This window comes from Pseudophryne corroboree, chromosome 11 (genome assembly GCF_028390025.1).
Source record: "Pseudophryne corroboree isolate aPseCor3 chromosome 11, aPseCor3.hap2, whole genome shotgun sequence".
Taxonomy (NCBI): Eukaryota; Metazoa; Chordata; class Amphibia; order Anura; family Myobatrachidae; genus Pseudophryne; species Pseudophryne corroboree.
In genome coordinates, this window is record NC_086454.1 from 112,313,989 (window position 1) to 112,335,655 (window position 21,667).

Here is a 21,667-nt window from a genome sequence, read left to right on the forward strand (position 1 = left end):
TGCATATGTATTTGCCCTGGGTCGGCTGCTCCAGGTGCGCATACATCTTGCACGACACGCACTAAGTGAGACTCTCAATCACGGCCCCTCCCATCAGTTTGAAAAACTAACTCCCTATTACCTTTCAAAGCACAATAAAGAAAATAAAAACCAACTAGCCAATACAATCAATACACAATAAGTAAGTAATCAATATTTATCTGAGTGGGAGCTCTCCAGTGGCGCCGATACTCCACTTTGCAGTTGCTCCAGCTCTGTGCACCTTCTTTTCACTCGGCTTCCTGATTCGTCCATAGACCGCAGACCTCACTTGCGCAGGCTGTAGCTGCAGCAGACACACTCACTCCCAGTACCAGAAGCCTTCACACACTTTCACTCCCCTGGCAGCACTCTCTCACTCCTCTCTCCCTGCAGCAGCACTCACTTTTTTTTTTACCTCCAGCAGCTCACCCCCAATCACTCACCCAGCAGCAGCACTTTTCCCTCTTCCTCACGCACACACAATCCACAAGCTGTGGTCCGTCAGTGCCTCTCACTCACAAAATCCCCCCACACACACACACACACACTCACGCAGCACTGTATGTAGCCTGCAGCCGCTCACCCAGCAACCACACACTCACACAACAGCGGCAGCAGCAGCGATCCCCCGCTGCCTGCTGCACTGTACTCCGCTCCCAGCCACTCACACCGCTCACACACACAGACCACGGCGGCAGCAGGTACACGCTGCCTGCTCCGGATGGCGCCTGGCGATCCCCCGCTGCTCGCTCTGCTCCATTTCCCTGGCTCCCTGACTCCTCCTCACTTCCTGCTTCTGCTTCCGGTTCGCCTTTGATCCCTCTCCCCATTCCATTTCTGAGGATTCTAATAACTAGTGCTAGGAAAGTTGTCCTACAGAAATGGATCTCCAAACAATCCCCTTTGCTGATTACTGTTACTCAAGAATTGCTATCCATTCTTTATTTTGATAGGCATTTGGCTATGACAGACATAGAGAAAGGAGTGAGTACTTTTTATAAATGTTGGAGTCTTTATTTGGAATGTTTACAGAAATCACTATCTGAGTCTATAATGCAGGTCTTTGAAAATACAGTGTGGTACATGTTAAGTGCTCTTTCCTAATGGTAGTTTGCTATTAGATTTTCATGTGTTTATCTTTTTTAGAGGTTATATAAAGTCATTTAGAGATCTTATTCCTCAAAACGAACCATAACATATGTTGATTGGCCTTTCTCTATTCTACTTCTTTCAGTCTTTCCCTTTTTTCTTCCCTTTCCTTCCTTCTTTATCTTTCTCTCTCCTGGGTTGTCTGTCCCCGGAAATTTCTGTTTTAGATTTCCGTTTATTATTGCATTTGCTTGTTTAGTATCATTTTATTGTTAAAAAATAAAAAACTAGAAGAAGTCAAATATCTATAGATATTGTTTTGAATTTTTGGAAACACGCCTACTTGTTTTTGTTTACCCATTGCTCTATGCAAACAACAGTGTTTATGTCAACTGTTACATATGTATACCTTTTCAATGTGGATGTTTCTGCTCTTTTATATCTTCTCAATAAAATAGTTTTTTGAAAAAAAAATATGCAGTTATATGCAATTAAACCCTAAAAACAGACATTTTTCAAAAGGTTTCCAACATTTTGGCCACTACTGTATATTTACAGTATCTCGCTCTTTTGCTTCAATTAGCTGGTGAAATTTCACCAAATCTAGACCCCAACCACTTGCCCCACTCACATTCACTTGATTTGCAGCAATATAGAAATCCAGCTAACCTTGTAAATATCACATGTCTCCTATCATCCTCTAAATCACTAAAATGTGCCTTATTGGATGCACACTCTGTAACAAATTAACATCCATCCATGACCTCTTCATATCTAAAAACTTCAACCTGCTGGCTTTAACAGAAACATGGCTCACACAATCAGACATGGCCTCCCCTGCAGCACTGTCACATGGAGGTCCCCAATTCACATACCCAGACCTAGTAACAGTAAAGGAGGTGGGGTTGGATTATTGCTATCCTAATCGTTCACATACACAGTTCTACCACAGATTCTATCGCTCACATCGACATCATTCTATCAGGGTTTACACTCCTTTCTCTCTGTGTCTTGCAGCTATCTATTGCCCACCTGGGCAACCCAAACAATATCTGGAAGATCTTTCTGCCTAGCTCCCTCATTTCCTATCCTCTGACATCTCCACCATCATCATGGGTGATTTCAATATCGTTATTGATAGTCCGAAATCTGCTGCTCATGCCTCCAAACTACTCTCTCTCTAACCTCCTCTCTTGGGCTCTCCCAATGGGCTGACTCACCTACTCATCAGGATGGCCACTGCCTTGATCTTGTATTCATAAGCATATACTCAGTTTCTGAATTCACTAACACTTTCCATTTTCAAGAACTTTCCACTTTTCAACAATTGCTCTCACCTATTTCTGCATTCACTTCTCCTGAACCAGACTCTTGAAATACTGTAGCCCTTGATGAAGTGGCTCCAGCTAACCATCACACTCCACATAGGCCTACAACAGAAGTCAACCATGGCACCCTAAATTAACAAGACATCTACAAAAACTGTCAAGTAAAGTTGAATGTCAGTGGCATAAAACTCGTAACTATGTGACTTACTCACATATAAGACTATCTACCACTCTTATCATAATGCCCTGGACACTGCCAAACAAACATATTTCCAAAATCCCATCTCTGCTCAAGCCTCTAACCCCAAGTGACTTTTTAATACATTTAAATTGCTTCTCATTCCTCCCTCACCCAACCCACCAGCCATTATCAATGTGCAATATCTTGCTTCCTACTTCAAGGATAAGATTGGTAAGATCCAAGATAAAATGGTAAGCCCTTCCTCAGTCAGTGACCTGCTCAGTTCCCTACCTGAATGCTCTAGCACCTTCTCTTCTTTCCACCTCTGCTCTTCATTCTTTACCCTTACAAATAAGTCCTGCACCGCTCATCCCAACCTTTACTAAAATCTGTAACCTGTCTCTCTCTACTTACTGGTATCTTTCATTCAAGCTTTCAGTGATTACTCCCATTCAGAAAAAAACAAATTCGAGGGTGTGGCCTAGCACGGATCCAGGGAGGACGTGCACTCTATGAGCTCTTGCCTAATCTCCCCATTTTCCAGCTCAAACCCTCCTGTGCTCCCTCTGCTTACAGCCCATGCCCTCACCGTGATCACTGGCTGCCAGGGAGAGCTCTCTGCTAAAGCTGCAGTGCTGGGAGACACTTCCTTGAGACCTGACGGTTGCAGCCTACCCATCCCTTGTAAGCCTCTAGTTGTAGCTGAGTCCCGCGAGTAGGGTGCGGCTGGCGTGGTCCTCCCAGCCTTTGATATCTGGCTCCTGCCCAGCCGCCCCAGCACCCCAGAGACTCGGTGGCCCCCACACCTGCTGCATGGCTCCCGCAATGGTGTCTGTTACACCCGTTATCTCCCACGGTCACACACAGGATCTCACGCTTCCTGGCTTGGTGAGTTGCTCTAGGGGTGACTAAAGAAGCCCTGTGCCTACTCCAACTTCCTAGGCACGGAATGTCTTTGGAGCTGCATGCCCCTGCTGTGTTATCACCGGCTGCATTTAGAGCCTTTCTCCCCACACAGAGTAATACTGAACCTGGACACAGGGGAGACAGGCTTCCTACTGCTGCAGAGTTGTGCCTCTCTGGAGAGTGACTATTTTTTCCTTCTTAATCCTGCCGCCCACTCCAAATGCAATACCCCGGAACTATTTTCCTAAAGGAGGGCAGCTGTCATCTGCCCTCCTGTACCGTTGTCTTATTACATTGTTTGCTCCTCACTCCATTCTCATTCTTCCTATTTCTTACTACATGGCCACAATGGAGCACTTGTGTATTCTGGAGCCTCTGATGTGCCTGTGAGGCCCCTGGACCCACCACCCATGTCACTTATAATCACACGTGGCCATATGTGATTGACTAGCCCATCCATATTCTAGTGCGGAGACATCTGTGTTTTTTGCTCAGTGGTTTGCAGTCTGCATTCCTGTCTACAATGCCTCCTAAGAAACCTAAAGGGCTCCTACCAACGTGTTTATTTCCCTGCTCGGAAAACTGCGCATCCAAGTGCCTCTCCATCTACTGCCTCTATGCCTACTCCCTCCGAAGGTGCTTCATTCAGTAGCCCTAAATCTTCCTTTTCCATAATGGGGGTAAGACTGTGACTCTGATGTCCCTCTCACGGTCAAGTAGCTTTGTCAAATCTTATCAGCCTTTAAATAGGACCTGACCAAGGAATTAACGGCTGCAATTCGGGAGGTCAAAACTGAATTTGCTGCCATTGGAGACTGCACATACCACCTGGAAAGGAAAATGGATGAACTGGATTTAATTACTTCTCACAACCAACAGCAAAATGATCTTAACGCTCTCAAGAAAAAAAATTGTGGACCTAGAAGATAGCTCCAAGAGAAATAATATTAAAATCAGAGGCATTCCAGACTCAGGGGCAGATTTACTAAGCTCGGTGAAGTGAAAAGTGGAAGGTGATAAAGGACCAGCCAATCAGATCCTTACTGCCATGTTACAGGCTGGGTTTCAAAAATGACGGTTAGGAGCTGACTGGCTGGTGCGTTATCACCTTTCACTTTATCACTTCACCGAGCTTAATAAGTCTGCCCCACAGTCACCAATTCTGAATTAGAAGATTATGCTATGGCCCTTTTCTGGAAATTATTGCCTACTGTGGAAGAGAGAGAGCTGTTAATTGGTCGTTTTCATCGCCTCCTCCGTCCCCGCACAGTCCCATCATCTTTGTCAAGAGATACGTTCATTTCTTCACAGTTAAGGAACACATCCCTAGAGCTGCAAGGGAAGCAGGTGATTCAGACGTCCTCGGGGGCTTGCAAATTCTTCCGGACTTCTCCGCACTCACAATTGCCAAAAGGAGATCTTTAGTGCCTATTACTTCAGCCCTTCAAGCTGATGACATCTCTTATTTCTGGGGATTTCTGGTGAAACTCATCGTTGCTTATGAAGACAGTGTTCAAATAACATTACACTGGCCTTGTATGCTATATAAATTCAGTGGTGCAGTTGTTAAAAATTAAAAGCACACTGCTGTATGCTGTAAAATATATGGGTGCTGCTGGCCCTGTATGTTGTAAAAATTCAGAGGTGCAGTAGTTAAAAGGTAAAAGCACACTGCTGTATGCTGTAAAATATAGGGGTGTTGCTGATCAAATAAATTACACTGGCCCTGTATGTTGTAAAAATTCAGGGGTACAGTGAAAATCAATGTACACTGGCCCTGTCTTGTATGCTGTAATTATTTTAGGGTGCAGTTAAAATCAGTGTACACTGGCCCTGTCTTGTATGCTGTAATAATTCTAGGGTGCAGTGAAAATCAATGTACATTGGCCCTGTCTTGTATGCTGTAATAATTCTAGGGTGCAGTGAAAATCAATATACACTGGCCCTGTCTTGTATGCTGTAATAATTCTAGGGTGCAGTGAAAATCAATGTACATTGGCTCCTTCTTAAACGCTGTAATAATTCTAGGGTGCAGTGAAAATCAATGTACAGTACACTGGCCCTGTCTTGTATGCTGTCAAATTATAGGGGTGTTGTGAAAATACTGCGGTGATGGCACTGTACGGTGCGGTTGCGATGTCTAGGCCTGACCTTCACAACACTGTATGGGAAGAGGAGGCTCCTACTACCATATGCACGTCCCCTGCAAGTGCTGGGAGGAACACCGCCAGTCCAGTTGCTGATATTGAGTTTGAGGATGTCACTGTAGAAGTACACCAGGATGAGGTGGATATGGGTGTAGCTGGCACTGCGGAGGAAGTTGACAATGAGGATTCTGATGTTGATGTGGTTTGTTTGAATACGGCACCAGTGGAGAAAGTTGTTGTCCATGGGATGAAAAAGCCTATTGTCATGCCTAGGCAAAATACCAAAAAAGCCACCTCTTTGGTGTGGAATTATTTCTCCACAAATCCGGACAACAGGTGTCAATCCATCTGTTGCCTTTGTCAATCCATAATAAGTAGGGGTAAGGACGTTAACCACCTTGGAACATCCTCCCTTATACATCACCTGCAGCGCATTCATAAGTCTTTGGGAAATAGCATAAGCAGTCCACTGACACCTAAATGATGTGGTTTTGTTTGTTTGAAAATTATTTCTCTGTGAGGATGAGGATATAAACACTGAAGGGGAGGGGGGATCTGAGGATGAGAACGACATCTTGCCACTGTAGAGCCAGTTTGTGCAAGGAGAGATTAATTGCTTCTTTTCTGGTGGGGGCCCAAACAAAATAATCATTTCAGCCACAGTCGTGTAACAGACCCTGTCACTGAAATGATTGGTTTGTTAAAGTGTGCATGTCCTGTTTATACAACATAAGAGTGGGTGGGAGGGCCTGAGGACAATTCCATCTTACACCTCTTTTTCTTCTTTGCATTATGTGCTCTTTGAGGCCTAGTTTTTAAAAGTTCCATCCTGTCTGACACTGCTGTACCACTCCTAGATGGGCCGATGTTTGTGCCGCCCACTTGGTTCGCTTAGCTTAGTCATCCAGCTACCTCATAGCACCTCTTTTTCTTCTTTGCATTATGTGCTCTTTGGGGCCTAATTTTTAAAACTCATCCTGTCTGACACTGCAGTGCCACTCCTAGATGGGCCAGGTGTTTGTGCCGCCCACTTGTGTCGCTTAGCTTAGTCATCCAGCGACAACCTTTTAACCTAAAAACAATATTGTGAGGTGTTCAGAATAGACTGGAAATGAGTGGAAATGAATTGTATTGAGGTTAATAATACGGTAGGATCAAAATTACCCCCAAAGTCTGTGATTTTAGCTGTTTTTATGTTTTTTTCAAAAATCATCTAGATCCAAAACCAAAACCCGAAAGGGTGGTTTCGGCAAAACCAATCCAGATCCAAAAGACGAGTGGGGATCCAGATCCAAAACCAAAACACAAAACTTAAAAAGTGCCCACCGCACATCTCTAAATAAGGTTTCAAATACTTTAATTATCCCCAGAGCACCATGAAGTCCATTTGAAAGAATATTGCACACAGAAGTAGTTGGTTGCTGCTGCGACTAGCCACGGGTGCGACTCATTTGGCGTGATGAGTGGCATTACAGTGCCAAGTCGCGGGGTGTGAATAGTCACAGCCCTGTCTGTATTCATTTTTAAAACAGGCCATCACACGAAACTAAGCAGCCAAGTGAGGAGAACACTTTTAAGGAGACAAAGAATTGCATTAGGGCTTTTCATGATAGACCCTGGAGAAATTAGCCCAAGGGCAAGGGGTCTCATTAGGGAAGGGAGTCCATGTGCAGCATGCAGTGCTCATGCAGCCCTCTCTTTGTGTCGACCTTGTGCCCCTAATATAGATACACCAGTCCCAAAGGGCACCTTTTTGGGAGGGTTGCATTATTAAAGAGAGCTCACATGAATTAAATCCTGCAGTTTCTAAGAAACCATGTTTGAGATCAATATTCCGAGTGTAGCAAGATTTTACATTTTGTTGAAAATAAGGGGGTAATTCAGATCTGATCGCAGCACCAAATTTGTTAGCTGATGGTCAAAACCATGTGCACTGCAGGTGGGGCAGATATAAAATTTGCAGAGAGAGTTATATTTGGGTGGGTTATATTGTTTGTGTGCAGGGTAAATACTGGCGCACCTTATTTTTACACTGCAATTTAGATTTCAGTTTGAACACACCCAACCCAAATCTAAATCTCTCTGCACGTGTTATATCTGCCCCCCCCCCCCCCCGCCCCCCACAGTGCACATGGATTTGCCCATTAGCTAACAAATTTGCTGCTGCGATCAGAACTGAATTAGGGCCTAAGATTGAACTTTTTGAAGTAAGAGACAGAAGTTATGTTTGGCACAAGCTTAGCAATATACATAATCCCATGAACATTAGCTACAGTATGCCATACTAGTGGCATTATCAATACTGCTATACAGATGTTTTCTATATGGCAAAAGTGCGCTGAGCAAGAAGTAGAAACCCTTTGCAGTTCACAGGAGACCCAAATCACAGACTAAAGTTACAAATTGCCATAAATCTAGATGTGCATGTCAATTATCCAATTGAATTTAAACCTCCTCCCGGAGTGAGCATGTATCATTGTATCGTCCGTCTGGAGGTACCCACGGGCGATACAATAATACATGCTCACTCCGGGATGAGGTTTAAAATCAATTGGCCATTGACATGCACATCTAGATTTGTGGTCTATGTATTGTGACCTGCAATATGTGGGTATAACCTTGCAATATGTGGGTATTATATGTGTGCAATATGAGGGTATTGTGACCTGCAGTATGTGGGTATAATACCCTTGTGACCTGCAATATGTGGGTATAACGACCCGTCAGTTTAAAGAAAGAATGGCCCAACACCGGACCGCAATTAGAGCTGCAGTGGCCACAGGGCAAATTGAACAGGCAGTGGCTCCACTGTTTGCTAATAAAAGACATGGGGTTGCTACGATGCGCTATAAGATTATCGATCATGTGCCCCTTTCTATAAGAAGGGGTAATAGACATAGAAAAGTGTTGCAGCTAGAGGCCAGATGGATCTTGAAACTAGATATTTTTCCTAAAGGCTTAAATGAAAACATGGGGCTTAGCTGCTTCTTGTGAGATGTGTCAGGTATTGTCCACTGTGTATACATATTTTATCTGGATTTATGTTATCTGGATATTGTTTTGTTGTTTTTTTTCTGGCAACTGTTTTTACCTCAGTGTTTTATTATTATGTCTCTTGTGGTTTGGATAAACTGTCCATAATACCACACTACATATGCTTACCTGTGATGTAGTTGATGCATTGTCATTTTTATATATATTGTTTTCTATATTTTTTTTATAATTCTGCACATGTGTATTTGGAATATAAATATTGCATACAGTATGCTTTGTTTTAATTTGTGTCAGATTAGACCCGCACTCTTAGTCTACTTATACATCACGTTTATTTATTTCACTTTGTTGTACTCTCTATGGCATACACACCTATTTCCATGTTCTGGTGACGCGGTACATATAATGTACACTGTAAACACTTTAAATTAAGCCATTCGGCGGGTTACCATGACTACCGAGTGCTGGTTCGTGGCAATGCCCTGTTGCCTGCTGGGCAGAATCACGTCACTTCCGGTTCCGAAAGGAGCCGTGACCGGAAGTGCGGCGGCTGGGTCCCAGGCAGGATAGCGTGAGTAGCCGAGGATGGGATTGGTGATGGTAATGTATAAATTTGTTTTTGTGTGTTCACATTGTTATCCTGATGAAGGGGGTAACACCCCAAAACGTTTATTAAAGTACCTGCTGTTTTGCACCTTAAATTAAGTCTCCGAGTGCCGCTTCTCTTGCTCTGAATTGTGTGTGGGGGCGCTGTCCTCTCTAAGAAGGCACCGCAGCAGCTACAGCCATTTAACCAGTGGAGTACCGGATCGACTTTACTGCTATATATATATTTGTATGTATAGTTAGTATAGTTAGTTAGTATTGCTCCTTTCACAATATCACCTAAATCCCAGGTTTTTGCGTGTGAACGCGTATAAACCTAGGATTTCTGTATGTCTGAAAGGAAATGACCCGGACTTACCAGGGTCAGGTCTGATGTCTGAAATGGGTATTAGTTAGTTAGTTAGTCTAGCTAACGACAGTAATTAAGACCTTTAAACCTTTATGGATTACTGTAATGGGCTCAGAAAAAACATGAAATTCTAGATGTACAAAACACACAATAACTATTTTGTGAAAATAATCACAATAGTGCAAGCCAGTTGTGTCCACTGTTATACCGCATTGTTTTCTTTTTATTACTATTGTATTTGTTTTCTTTTCTTTAAGAATCTTAAATATACTTCTCTGAAAAAGTACTGCATGGTCTTAATAAGTTTTTTTTATTCACTTTTAGACTACACCGCCATGTAAACCAACAGTTTGTCATGCAAATGAAACGATAAATATTACCATTTTTGACTGTTTACCTAGAAGAAATCTCAGTTGTAACTCATCAGTGCCAGTATATGACAAGAACCAATGCTGCTTTCTGTATGTCTGCCCATGTAAGTACTTGTTTAAATCAAGCTTTCCTTAAAATAATAAAAAGCAGGTTGTATGTGAACGAGCCCTATTGGGTGGAATGTGCGCCACTTCTGGTTTATTTCCGGCTTCTGGTTGATTGGTGCGCACATGGTCCCTGGTCCCGGGCTCCAGGGGAGATTTTCATTGATTACCAACAGCATACCATTCACTGCAAGAAGCACAGGTATCTTCTCTTTTTCTCTTTCAGCGTTTTCTCATCAGCATACTGTGGCATTGCGACATTGCAATTTCATATGATATCAAGGCATATGTACCACATTGAGTGCTGACAGCAGAAACACTTTTTATTCTAGATCTGAGCCAGCCACTTAACCCTCTCGTCATCCATTCATGCAATTTACTGTACATGGAAATGAAGTAGACGTTATTTGGAGACACTGGCCCAGCCTCATTTTCTTTCACCACTGTGCACAAAAATACTGATTATTTTGCAAATCTTGGAATCAGTTGTACTACACAATGATATAGAGGGTTATTCAGAGATGTTAGCAAACCAAAAAAGTTAGCAATTGGTCAAAACCATGTTGCACTGCAGATGGGGCAGATGTAACGTGCACAGAGAGAATTAGATTTGGGTGGAGCGTGTTCAAACTGAAATCTAAATTGCAGTGTAAAAATAAATCTTGTGAGTGGTGGGCTCAGGTGCAAAAATATATTTTGGGCCCCCCTCCTCCACCCCAACCCAACTTCACAATATGCCAGACTGCAATGGGTGACAGGGAGAGTGACAGTGCAAGGCAAGGGGAAGCAGAGGGTGTCAACTGAAGGCAGAGGGTGACAGCATAAGTCAAGGGGAGGCATAGGGTGTCAACAGAAGTCAAGGGGAGGCAGAGGGTGACAGCATAAGACAGTGGGTGACAGTATAAAGCAAGGGAGGCAGAGGGTGACAGCGTAAGGCAAGGGGAGGCAGAGAGTGACAGGGAGAAACAGTAGGTGACAGGGGTACAAGCACAATGTCCCTGACTGGGGCATCCGCTCCTTGTGCTTTTCTCAGTTTGGCACTCTGTCAGGCAGGCTCTGACAGTGCCAGTTACACCATTTGTGAGCTGTCTTTAATTCACAAACAGCAATGAATCAGAATTTTTTTTACAGCTGTCTGTTAATTAGATGCAGTATGTAGCTGTTATCATCAGCGCTGATAGGTGGCAGGACTCCTCTATCATTCTGGCACACACTGCCTACCTAAGGTAAGGGGCAGGTCACTCAGGCAGTGAGGCCCACCTTGCTCTCTGCACTGGCCCAATCATTCGACACTAGTCAAAATGGTCAGCAAGGGGTCCAGGGTACAGCTCAGGGCTGGTCTTGGCAGCAGTGAACCCCTTAGTCCTCAGGGGACCACCTGCTGCACCAATGGTAGTTCCATCTCTGCATTGACATGTGCAAACATTCATAGAGTATACTGGTAGTTAATTGTATATAGTTAAACTAAACAGACAATGGCCCTCATTCCGAGTCGTTCGCTCTGTATTTTTCATCGCATCGCAATGAAAATCCGCTTAGTACGCATGCGCAATATTCGCACTGCGACTGCGCCAAGTAATTTAACAATGAAGATAGTATTTTTACTCACGGCTTTTTCATCGCTCCGGCGATCGTAATGTGATTGACAGGAAATGGGTGTTACTGGGCGGAAACACAGCGTTTTATGGGCGTGTGGATGAAAACGCTACCGTTTCCGGAAAAAACGCAGGAGTGGCTGGAGAAACGGGGGAGTGTCTGAGCGAACGCTGGGTGTGTTTGTGACGTCAAACCAGGAACGACAAGCACTGAACTGATCGCACAGGCAGAGTAAGGTTGAAGTTACTCAGAAACTGCAAAGTAGTTTGTAATCGCAATATTGCGAATACATCGGTCGCAATTTTAAGAAGCTAAGATACGCTCCCAGTAGGCGTAGGCTTAGCGTGTGTAACTCTGCTAAATTCGCCTTGCGACCGATCAACTCGGAATGAGGGCCAATATACAAACATTGTCCTGACCCTGGAGCTCCCTCTAGGATTAATTGTGAGTTACTGACCTTATATCTACTGGGTCCAACCATCAATCACCGTCCCCTTAAACTCTAAACAGACTTTAACATAAATATGTATTGTACATTTTAAAAAGGACAAGGTACGAGGGCTGATTGTAAAGTGTTGAGAATGTTTTTCTTTCCCATAGGAATACATGGCAACGCTATGCTGGTTGCTGTAAAGCTCATACATTGATGTGTCTGAAGCTGTGGTTGGACTGCCATAGTCTTCCTTGGTTAATCTTTATACATTTTGTTATGGCAGGTGAGGAAGATGTGAGATTACTGTACATCAGAGATGTGTGATTGAATTTTGTGTTAAACTTGTGAAAACCAGACATGAAACTCATGAAATGGTACGGCGATCATACGGTGGAGAAATATTAGCCATGCTGCAGTATTCCGGCGGTAGAAGCACTTCAAAGTGGGTAATATGCAAGTGACTGACAAAGCACATTCTGGGAGACCATCCACTGTGGCTACAGAGATCAACATTGCCAAATCTGCGGAGACGTTGCAAAATGACAGAAGGTTAACTTTATGTGAACTTTCAGCTTCACTTGACATCTCATTCGACGGGTCAGCATACAGCATTGTGACAAAGGAACTGAAAAATCATGGAAACCAAGCAGCACAGCTAATTGTTTCTCCACCATATGCCTGCCGTAACATTCTAGAGCTTTATTTATGCTTTTCCCAAGTTTAACACAAACTTCAATCACACATCTCTGATGTAATCTCAAAGACACGACTTCCTTATCTGCCATGACGAAATGTATGAAGATCGTCCACTCGCTGTGACCAAACAAAGAAGATTATAGTCCAACCACAAGTTCAGACACATCGATGTATGAGCTTCATAATAACCTAGCATAGCGTTGCCACGTCTTCCTATGGGAAGAAAAACATTCTTAATAATTTCAAATCAGCCCCCGTACATTGTCTTTTGTAAAATGTACAATACATATTTCTCTAACGTCCTAAGTGGATGCTGGGGACTCCGTAAGGACCATGGGGAATAGCGGCTCCGCAGGAGACTGGGCACAACTAAGAAAGATTTAGGACTACCTGGTGTGCACTGGCTCCTCCCTCTATGACCCTCCTCCAGACCTCAGTTAGAATTTTGTGCCTGGCCGAGCTGGATGCACACTAGGGGCTCTACTGAGCTCTTAGAAAAGAAAGTTATATTTAGGTTTTTTATTTTCAGTGAGATCTGCTGGCAACAGACTCACTGCTACGAGGGACCTAGGGGAGAGAAGCGAACCTACCTGCTTGCAGCTAGCTTGGGCTTCTAGGCTACTGGACACCATTAGCTCCAGAGGGATCGAACACAGGCCCAGCCTCGGTCGTCCAGTCCCGGAGCCGCACCGCCGTCCCCCTTGCAGAGCCAGAAGCAAGAAGATGTTCCTGGAAATCGGCAGCAGAAGACTTGGTCTTCATTAAGGTAGCGCACAGCACTGCAGCTGTGCGCCATTGCTCCCCATGCACACCACATACTCCGGTCACTGATGGGTGCAGGGCGCTGGGGGGGGGGGGGCGCCCTGGGCTGCAATAAGATTACCTTAAATTGGCAAAAATACACATAATATAGTCAGTAGAACTATATATGTGTTAAATCCCCTGCCATAAATATCCTTAAAAAAGCGGGAGAAGCCCGCCGAGAAAAGGGGCGGGGCTATCTCCCTCAGCACACTGGCGCCATTTCCTCTCACAGCTCCGCTGGAAGGACGCTCCCAAGGCTCTCCAGTTTCCAGGCTCAATAGGGTAAAAAAGAGAGGGGGGGGGGGCCACAAATTTTAGGCGCAAACTGTGTAATTATAGCAGCTATACGGGAAAATTCACTGTGTGTAGTGTAAATCCCTGCTTTATATAGCGCTCTGGTGTGTGCTGGCATACTCTCTCTCTGTCTCCCCAAAGGACTTTGTGGGGTCCTGTCCTCAGTCAGAGCATTCCCTGTGTGTGTGCGGTGTGTCGGTACGGCTGTGTCGACATGTTTGATGAGGAGGCTTATGTGGAGGCGGAGCAGGTGCCGATAAATGTGATGTCACCCCCTGCGGGGCCGACACCTGAATGGATGGACATGTGGAAGGAATTACGTGATAGTGTCAACTCCTTACATAAAAGGTTTGACAACATAGCAGATGTGGGACAGCCGGCTTCTCAGCCCGTGCCTGCCCAGGCGTCTCAAAAGCCATCAGGGGCTCTAAAACGCCCGCTACCTCAGATGGCAGACACAGATGTCGACACGGATACTGACTCCAGTGTCGACGACGATGAGACTAGTGTACATTCCAATAGAGCCACCCGTTACATGATTGCGGCAATGAAAAATGTGTTGCACATTTCTGATATTACCCCAGGTACCACAAAAAAGGGAATTATGTTTGGGGAGAAAAAACTACCAGTGGTTTTTCCCCCATCTGATGAATTAAATGAAGTGTGTGAAGAAGCGTGGGCTTCCCCCGATAAGAAACTGGTAATTTCTAAAAAGTTACAAATGGCGTACCCTTTCCCGCCAGAGGACAGGTTACGGTGGGAGACTTCCCCTAGGGTGGATAAGGCGCTCACACGTCTGTCAAAGAAGGTGGCACTGCCGTCTCCGGACACGGCCGCCCTAAAGGAACCTGCTGATAGGAAGCAGGAGGCTATCCTGAAGTCTGTTTATACACACTCAGGCATTATACTGAGACCAGCTATTGCTTCAGCATGGATGTGCAGTGCTGCAGCTGCGTGGTCAGATTCCCTGTCAGAAAATATTGATACCTTAGACAGGGACACTATATTGCTAACCATAGAGCATATAAAAGACGCTGTCTTATACATGAGAGATGCACAGAGGGATATTTGTCGGCTGGCATCTAGAATAAATGCAATGTCCATTTCTGCCAGGAGGGGTTTATGAACTCGGCAGTGGACAGGGGATGCAAATTCTAAAAGGCACATGGAAGTTTTGCCTTACAAGGGTGAGGAGTTGTTTGGGGATGGTCTCTCTGACCTAGTTTCCACAGCGACAGCTGGGAAATCAGCATTTTTACCCCATGTTCCCTCACAGCCAAAGAAAGCACCGTATTATCAGGTACAGTCCTTTCGGCCCCAAAAAGGCAAGCGGGTTAGAGGCGCGTCCTTTCTGCCCAGAGGCAGAGGGAGGGAAAAAGCTGCAAAATACAGCCAGTTCCCAGGAACAAAAGTCCTCTCCCGCTTCCTCTAAGTCCACCGCATGACGCTGGGGCTCCACAGGCGGAGCCAGGTACGGTGGGGGCCCATCTCAAGAACTTCAGCGATCAGTGGGCTTGCTCACGGGTGGATCCCTGGATTCTACAAGTGGTATCTCAGGGGTACAAGCTGGAATTCGAGACGTCTCCCCCTCGCCGTTTCCTCAAATCTGCCTTGCCAACAACTCCCTCGGACAGGGAGGCAGTGCTAGAGGCAATTCACAAGCTGTATTCGCAGCAGGTGATAGTAAAGGTACCCCTCCTTCAACAAGGAAGGGGTTACTATTCCACAATGTTTGTGGTACCGAAACCAGACGGTTCGGTGAGACCCATTTTAAATTTGAAATCCTTGAACACTTATCTAAAAAGATTCAAGTTCAAGATGGAATCGCTCAGGGCGGTTATTTCAAGTCTGGAGGAAGGGGATTACATGGTATCACTGGACATCAAGGATGCTTACCTGCATGTCCCCATTTACCCTCCTCACCAGGAGTACCTCAGATTTGTGGTACAGGACTGTCATTACCGTTTGGTCTATCCACGGCACCGAGGGTATTTACCAAGGTGATGGCCAAAATGATGATACTCCTTCGAAAAAAGGGAGTTATAATTATCCCGTACTTGGACGATCTCCTTATAAAGGCGAGGTCCAGGGAACAGTTGTTGATCGGAGTAGCACTAGCTCGGGAAGTGCTACAACAGCACGGCTGGATCCTGAATATTGCAAAGTCGCAGCTGGTTCCTGCAACGCGTCTATTGTTCCTGGGGATGGTTCTGGACACAGAACAGAAAAAGGTGTTTCTCCCGGAGGAGAAGGCCAAGGAGTTGTCATCTCTAGTCAGAGACCTCCTAAAACCAAAACAGGTGTCGGTGCACCACTGCACGCGAGTCCTGGGAAAGATGGTAGCTTCTTACGAAGCAATTCAATTCGGAAGGTTCCATGCAAGGATTTTTCAGTGGGATCTGTTGGACAAGTGGTCCGGATCGCATCTTTAGATGCATCGGATGATAACCCTGTCTGCAAGGATCAGGGTGTCTCTACTGTGGTGGCTGCAGAGTGCTCATCTTCTGGAGGGCCGCATATTCGGCATACAGGACTGGGTCCTGGTGACCACGGATGCCAGCCTTCGAGGCTGGGGAGCAGTCACACAGGGAAGAAATTTACAAGGACTATGGTCAAGCCAGGAGATGTCCCTACACATAAATATTCTGGAACTAAGGGCCATTTACAATGCCCTAAGTCAGGCAAGACCCCTGCTTCAAAGCCAGCCGGTACTGATCCAGTCAGACAACATCACGGCGGTCGCCCATGTAAACCGACAGGGCGGCACGAGAAGCAGGATGGCGATGGCAGAAGCAGCAAGGATTCTCCGATGGGCAGAATATCACGTGTTAGTACTGTCAGCAGTGTTCATTCCGGGAGTGGACAACTGGGAAGCAGACTTCCTCAGCAGGCACGACCTCCACCCGGGAGAGTGGGGACTTCATCCAGAAGTCTTCCGGCTGATTGCAAACCGTTGGGAAAGGCCACAGGTGGACATGATGGCCTCCCGCCTCAACAAAAAGCTAGAAAACTATTGCGCCAGGTCAAGGGACCCTCAGGCGATAGCGGTGGACGCTCTAGTGACACCATGGGTGTACCAGTCGGTTTATGTGTTCCCTCCTCTTCCTCTCATACCCAAGGTACTGAGGATAATAAGAAGGAGAAGAGTAAGAACTATACTCATTGTTCCGGATTGGCCAAGAAGAGCTTGGTACCCAGAACTTCAAGAAATGATCTCAGAGGACCCATGGCCTCTACCGCTCAGACAAGACCTGCTGCAGCAGGGGCCCTGTCTGTTCCAAGACTTACCGCGGCTGCGTTTGACGGCATGGCGGTTGAACACCGGATCCTAAAGGAAAAGGGCATTCCGGAGGAAGTCATTCCTACGCTGATCAAAGCCAGGAAGGATGTGACCGCAAAACATTATCACCGCATATGGCGGAAATATGTTGCTTGGTGTGAGGCCAAGAAGGCCCCAATGGAGGAATTTCAGCTGGGTCGATTCCTGCACTTCCTACAGTCAGGGGTGACTATGGGCCTTAAATTGGGTTCCATTAAGGTCCAGATTTCGGCTCTGTCGATTTTCTTCCAAAAAGAACTGGCTTCACTGCCTGAAGTTCAGACTTTTGTTAAAGGAGTGTTACACATTCAGCCTCCTTTTGTGCCTCCTGTGGCACCTTGGGATCTCAACGTGGTGTTGGATTTCCTAAAGTCGCATTGGTTTGAGCCATGTAAAACCGTGGAGCTAAAGTATCTCACGTGGAAAGTGGTCATGCTGTTGGCCTTGGCCTCGGCCAGGCGTGTGTCAGAATTGGCGGCTTTGTCATGTAAAAGCCCTTATCTGATTTTCCATATGGATAGGGCGGAATTGAGGACTCGCTCCCAATTCCTGCCTAAGGTGGTATCAACTTTTCATTTGAAACAACTTATTGTGGTGCCTGCGGCTACTAAGGACTTGGAGGATTCCAAGTTGCTGGACGTAGTCAGGGCCCTGACAATTTATGTTTCCAGGACGGCTAGTGTCAGGAAAACTGACTCGCTATTTATCCTGTATGCACCCAACAAGCTGGGTGCTCCTGCTTCAAAGCAGACTATTGCTCGCTGGATCTGTAGCACGATTCAGCTTGCACATTCTGCGGCTGGACTGCCGCATCCTAGATCAGTGAAAGCACATTCCACGAGGAAGGTGGGCTCTTCTTGGGCAGCTGCCCGAGGGGTCTCGGCTTTACAACTTTGCCGAGCAGCTACTTGGTCGGGGTCAAACACATTTGCAAAATTCTACAAGTTTGACACCCTGGCTGAGGAGGACCTAGAGTTCGCTCATTCGGTGCTGCAGAGTAATCCGCACTCTCCCGCCCGTTTGGGAGCTTTGGTATAATCCCCATGGTCCTTACGGAGTCCCCAGCATCCACTTAGGACGTTAGAGAAAATAAGATTTTACTCACCGGTAAATCTATTTCTCGTAGTCCGTAGAGGATGCTGGGCGCCCATCCCAAGTGCGGATTGTCTGCAATACTTGTATATAGTTATTGTTTAACTAAAGGGTTATTCTTGAGAGCCATCTGTTGAGAGGCTCAGTTATATTTCATACTGTTAACTGGGTATAGTATCACGAGTTATACGGTGTGATTGGTGTGGCTGGTATGAGTCTTACCCGTGATTCCAAATCCTTTCCTTATTGTGTCAGCTCTTCCGGGCACAGTATCCTAACTGAGGTCTGGAGGAGGGTCATAGAGGGAGGAGCCAGTGCACACCAGGTAGTCCTAAATCTTTCTTAGTTGTGCCCAGTCTCCTGCAGAGCCGCTATTCCCCATGGTCCTTACGGAGTCCCCAGCATCCACTACGGACTACGAAAAATAGATTTACCGGTGAGTAAAATCTTATTTTATGTTACAGTCTGTTTAGAGTTTAAGGGAACGGTGCTTGATGGTTGTCCCCAGTAGCTATAAGGTAATAACCACCTAAGGGACAGAAAAATAATGGCAGTCTCGTTACTATTCAGTCAGCCCTCGTATTTACTCAAACTTTATCAATTTCTCTATTTATTTATTTATTTAATATATATTAATTAAATTATCCTCTCAATTTTTTTTTCTTTTTTTTTTTACAAAATATAACCTACAAATACAACAATACACAATTAGTAAACCTAACGTTGGGAGGCCCATAAAATAGACAATGAGTGGATAGGTTGAGCTTGCCTCCACATGGCTCCCTGAAAAGAGTAAGATGAGTGTGTATCTATCAGCAATACATTTCCTCCTGAAGTCATATGAGATGCTGCTCACCTTTCCTGCCTGTCTCAGTGCATATTCATTGGAGTAGAAAGACAATTGAAATACCTTGCCCATATACTGTACCATACCTCCCAACTGTCCCGATTTTTGTGGGACAGTCATGTTTTTTTTGAGACTGTCCCGCTGTCCCACCCGCGAACCGCAGTGTCCCTCGGTGGGAGGAAGGGGGGCAATTAGGAGGCTCCCTATCACTCACTGCTCTGTTGTAGACCAGAGGTGAATAGGCGCTGTGCGCATGCGCACACAGCGTCTATTCACGGAGAGAGAGGGACTGGGGGCATGCCAGCTGTGACCATGGTGGCATGCATCAGATGTAACCATGCCTGCAAGTGCTTTATCTGACCTGGTCGCACAGGATGCGACCAGTCAGATAAACTGTGCTAGCAGCGGCAGGGAAGGGAAACTCCCCTCCGCTGCTGCTCCCTGCACTCTCCCCTACTGACTGCTGTGCTGCCGATCACTGCTAATTGGTCAGCACAACAGGATCCCCCCCCCCCTCCAGCGGCTGCAGACCATAGCAGCCGCTGGGGAAGTGTAAATTAACCCTCGCAAGTCCCCTGTGTACCTGGAGGCTGTCCCGGCTTCCAAAATGAAAGCCGCTATGGTTGCGATGTTTCCAATGGTCGCTATGTTCCCAATCAATGTTTCGATGTTTGGGGGGGGGGGACTATTTTGTTTTGCTTATTTTATTTTTAACTAAAATCATTTTGGATAGGGTTAAATTCATATTCTTCACCTAATTCACTCATAAAAAAACCTGACAATTTTGGAGCGGTTTTTGGCGAAATAAATAGTCAGTTAAGTGGTTAAAGAATATTTGTGAGATATCTGAAAACACCCATTTTTGGGTAAAACTCACAAATTTTAATCATCACCAACATTTAGATTTCTATGGGGGCTGCTAAGGTGTCCAATTTACTAAGCTTCGGACTACATAGCTAATGTAATTTGTGGGTTACTGTTCCACAGATTTTCCTGGAGAGGGATGGGATTCTTAGGGTCATTCCTCATCAGCGCCTAATGGCTGCACATATGCATTAGACTAAAAAAGGTTATACCTGGGAGAGTGATAGCTTACAGCTCTTTGCTGGGACTGACTCTTATCGTGGCCACTATAGAAAAAAGATACAGCTCTACCAGTGATAGCACAAATACAAGTGCTGCTTATAAGAAGCTGCTCATAATCATCATTCTCATTCAGCGTTCATCAAATGTCAATCCATATAGCACTTATTTTATAAATGATCTCTCCTCATTGGTATATCATCATATGCCCATAGAAAAATTGGAGATGAAAGGCAAACCAAAAACAGGAATGCTATCCAAAGTCCAAAACAGTCCCTATATATGAAGACCAGCCTATCAGAATGGAGTTGGGGATTTGGTCAGGACTAATGATGTTCTCAATGTTGAGAAATACAGGCAGGTACATTCTGTATCTATCCATCATGCATTACCATCAGGGGGATGCCTAATTGGATCCAAATGTATTCTGCAGCAGGACAATGACCCCAAAAAGACAGTCAATGTCATTTAAGGATTATATTCAGCATAAAGAAGAACAAAGAGTCCTGGAAGTGATGATTTTACCCCACTAATCTCAACATCACCGAGTCTGCCTGGGATTACATAGAGAGTCAGAAGGATTTGAGCAAGCCTACATCTATAGAAGATCTGTGGTCAGTTCTCCAAAATGTTTGGAACAACCTCCCTGCAGAGTTCCTTCAAAAATTGTGTGCAAGTGTACCTAGAAGAATTGATGCTGTTTTCAAGGCAAAGGCTGGTCACACCGAATATTGATTTGATTTAGGTTTTTCTTCTGTTCATTCAAAAATAAACTATTAGCACTTCTATTTTTGAAAGCATTCTTTGCAACATTTCTCCACACCTGCCTAAAACTTTTGCACAGTACTGTATAGGGACTGTTTTGGGCTTGGCATTGCATTCTTGTTTTCGGCTACACCTTGAAAAAGACTCTAGGAAAGAATCGAAATGCGTAGGTGCCTGGATAGGGACCCCTCCTGATGACATAATTTCGGGCTGTTGGTGAATGAAAGCGTGCGACTGGCAGAGGACCTGAGACTGATGCAAGGATACTATCTCCACTCATGCTTATGAGAACTGGCCATTGCCAGTGGTCCTTCACCATTTGGGTGATACAATGAGAATGCTATATAGAAATATTTGCTTTTAATGTATTAAATTGAACTATAGTATGTTTGTTTTTCTCTTCCAATTTTTCTATGAGCATATGATCATATACCAATGAGGAGAGATCATTTATAAAAGAAGTGCTTTACAGATTGATGAATGGCAAATGAAAATAACGATTATGAGCAGCTGATTATAAGCAGCATTTATATTTGTGTTAGTGCTGGTAGAGCTGGGTCTTTTTTTACAGTGGTTTGTCTTTTGATGGAGGTAAGGGAAAACCTCCTTAGACACTAGCTGGTTTCTTGTGCATTTTTGTC

At 45.1% G+C, this 21,667-nt stretch overlaps 1 protein-coding gene across 1 annotated transcript in view; it reads left to right on the forward strand.

The window, feature by feature from the left end:
• LOC134969044 (mucin-2-like) overlaps positions 1 to 21,667 on the forward strand; it is a 695,488-nt gene that overhangs the window by 484,538 nt on the left and 189,283 nt on the right. Inside the window, exon 31 of the mRNA XM_063944753.1 lies at positions 9,946 to 10,096. Coding sequence (XP_063800823.1) covers positions 9,946 to 10,096 — 151 coding nt within the window. The remainder of the gene's footprint in view (positions 1 to 9,945; positions 10,097 to 21,667) is intronic.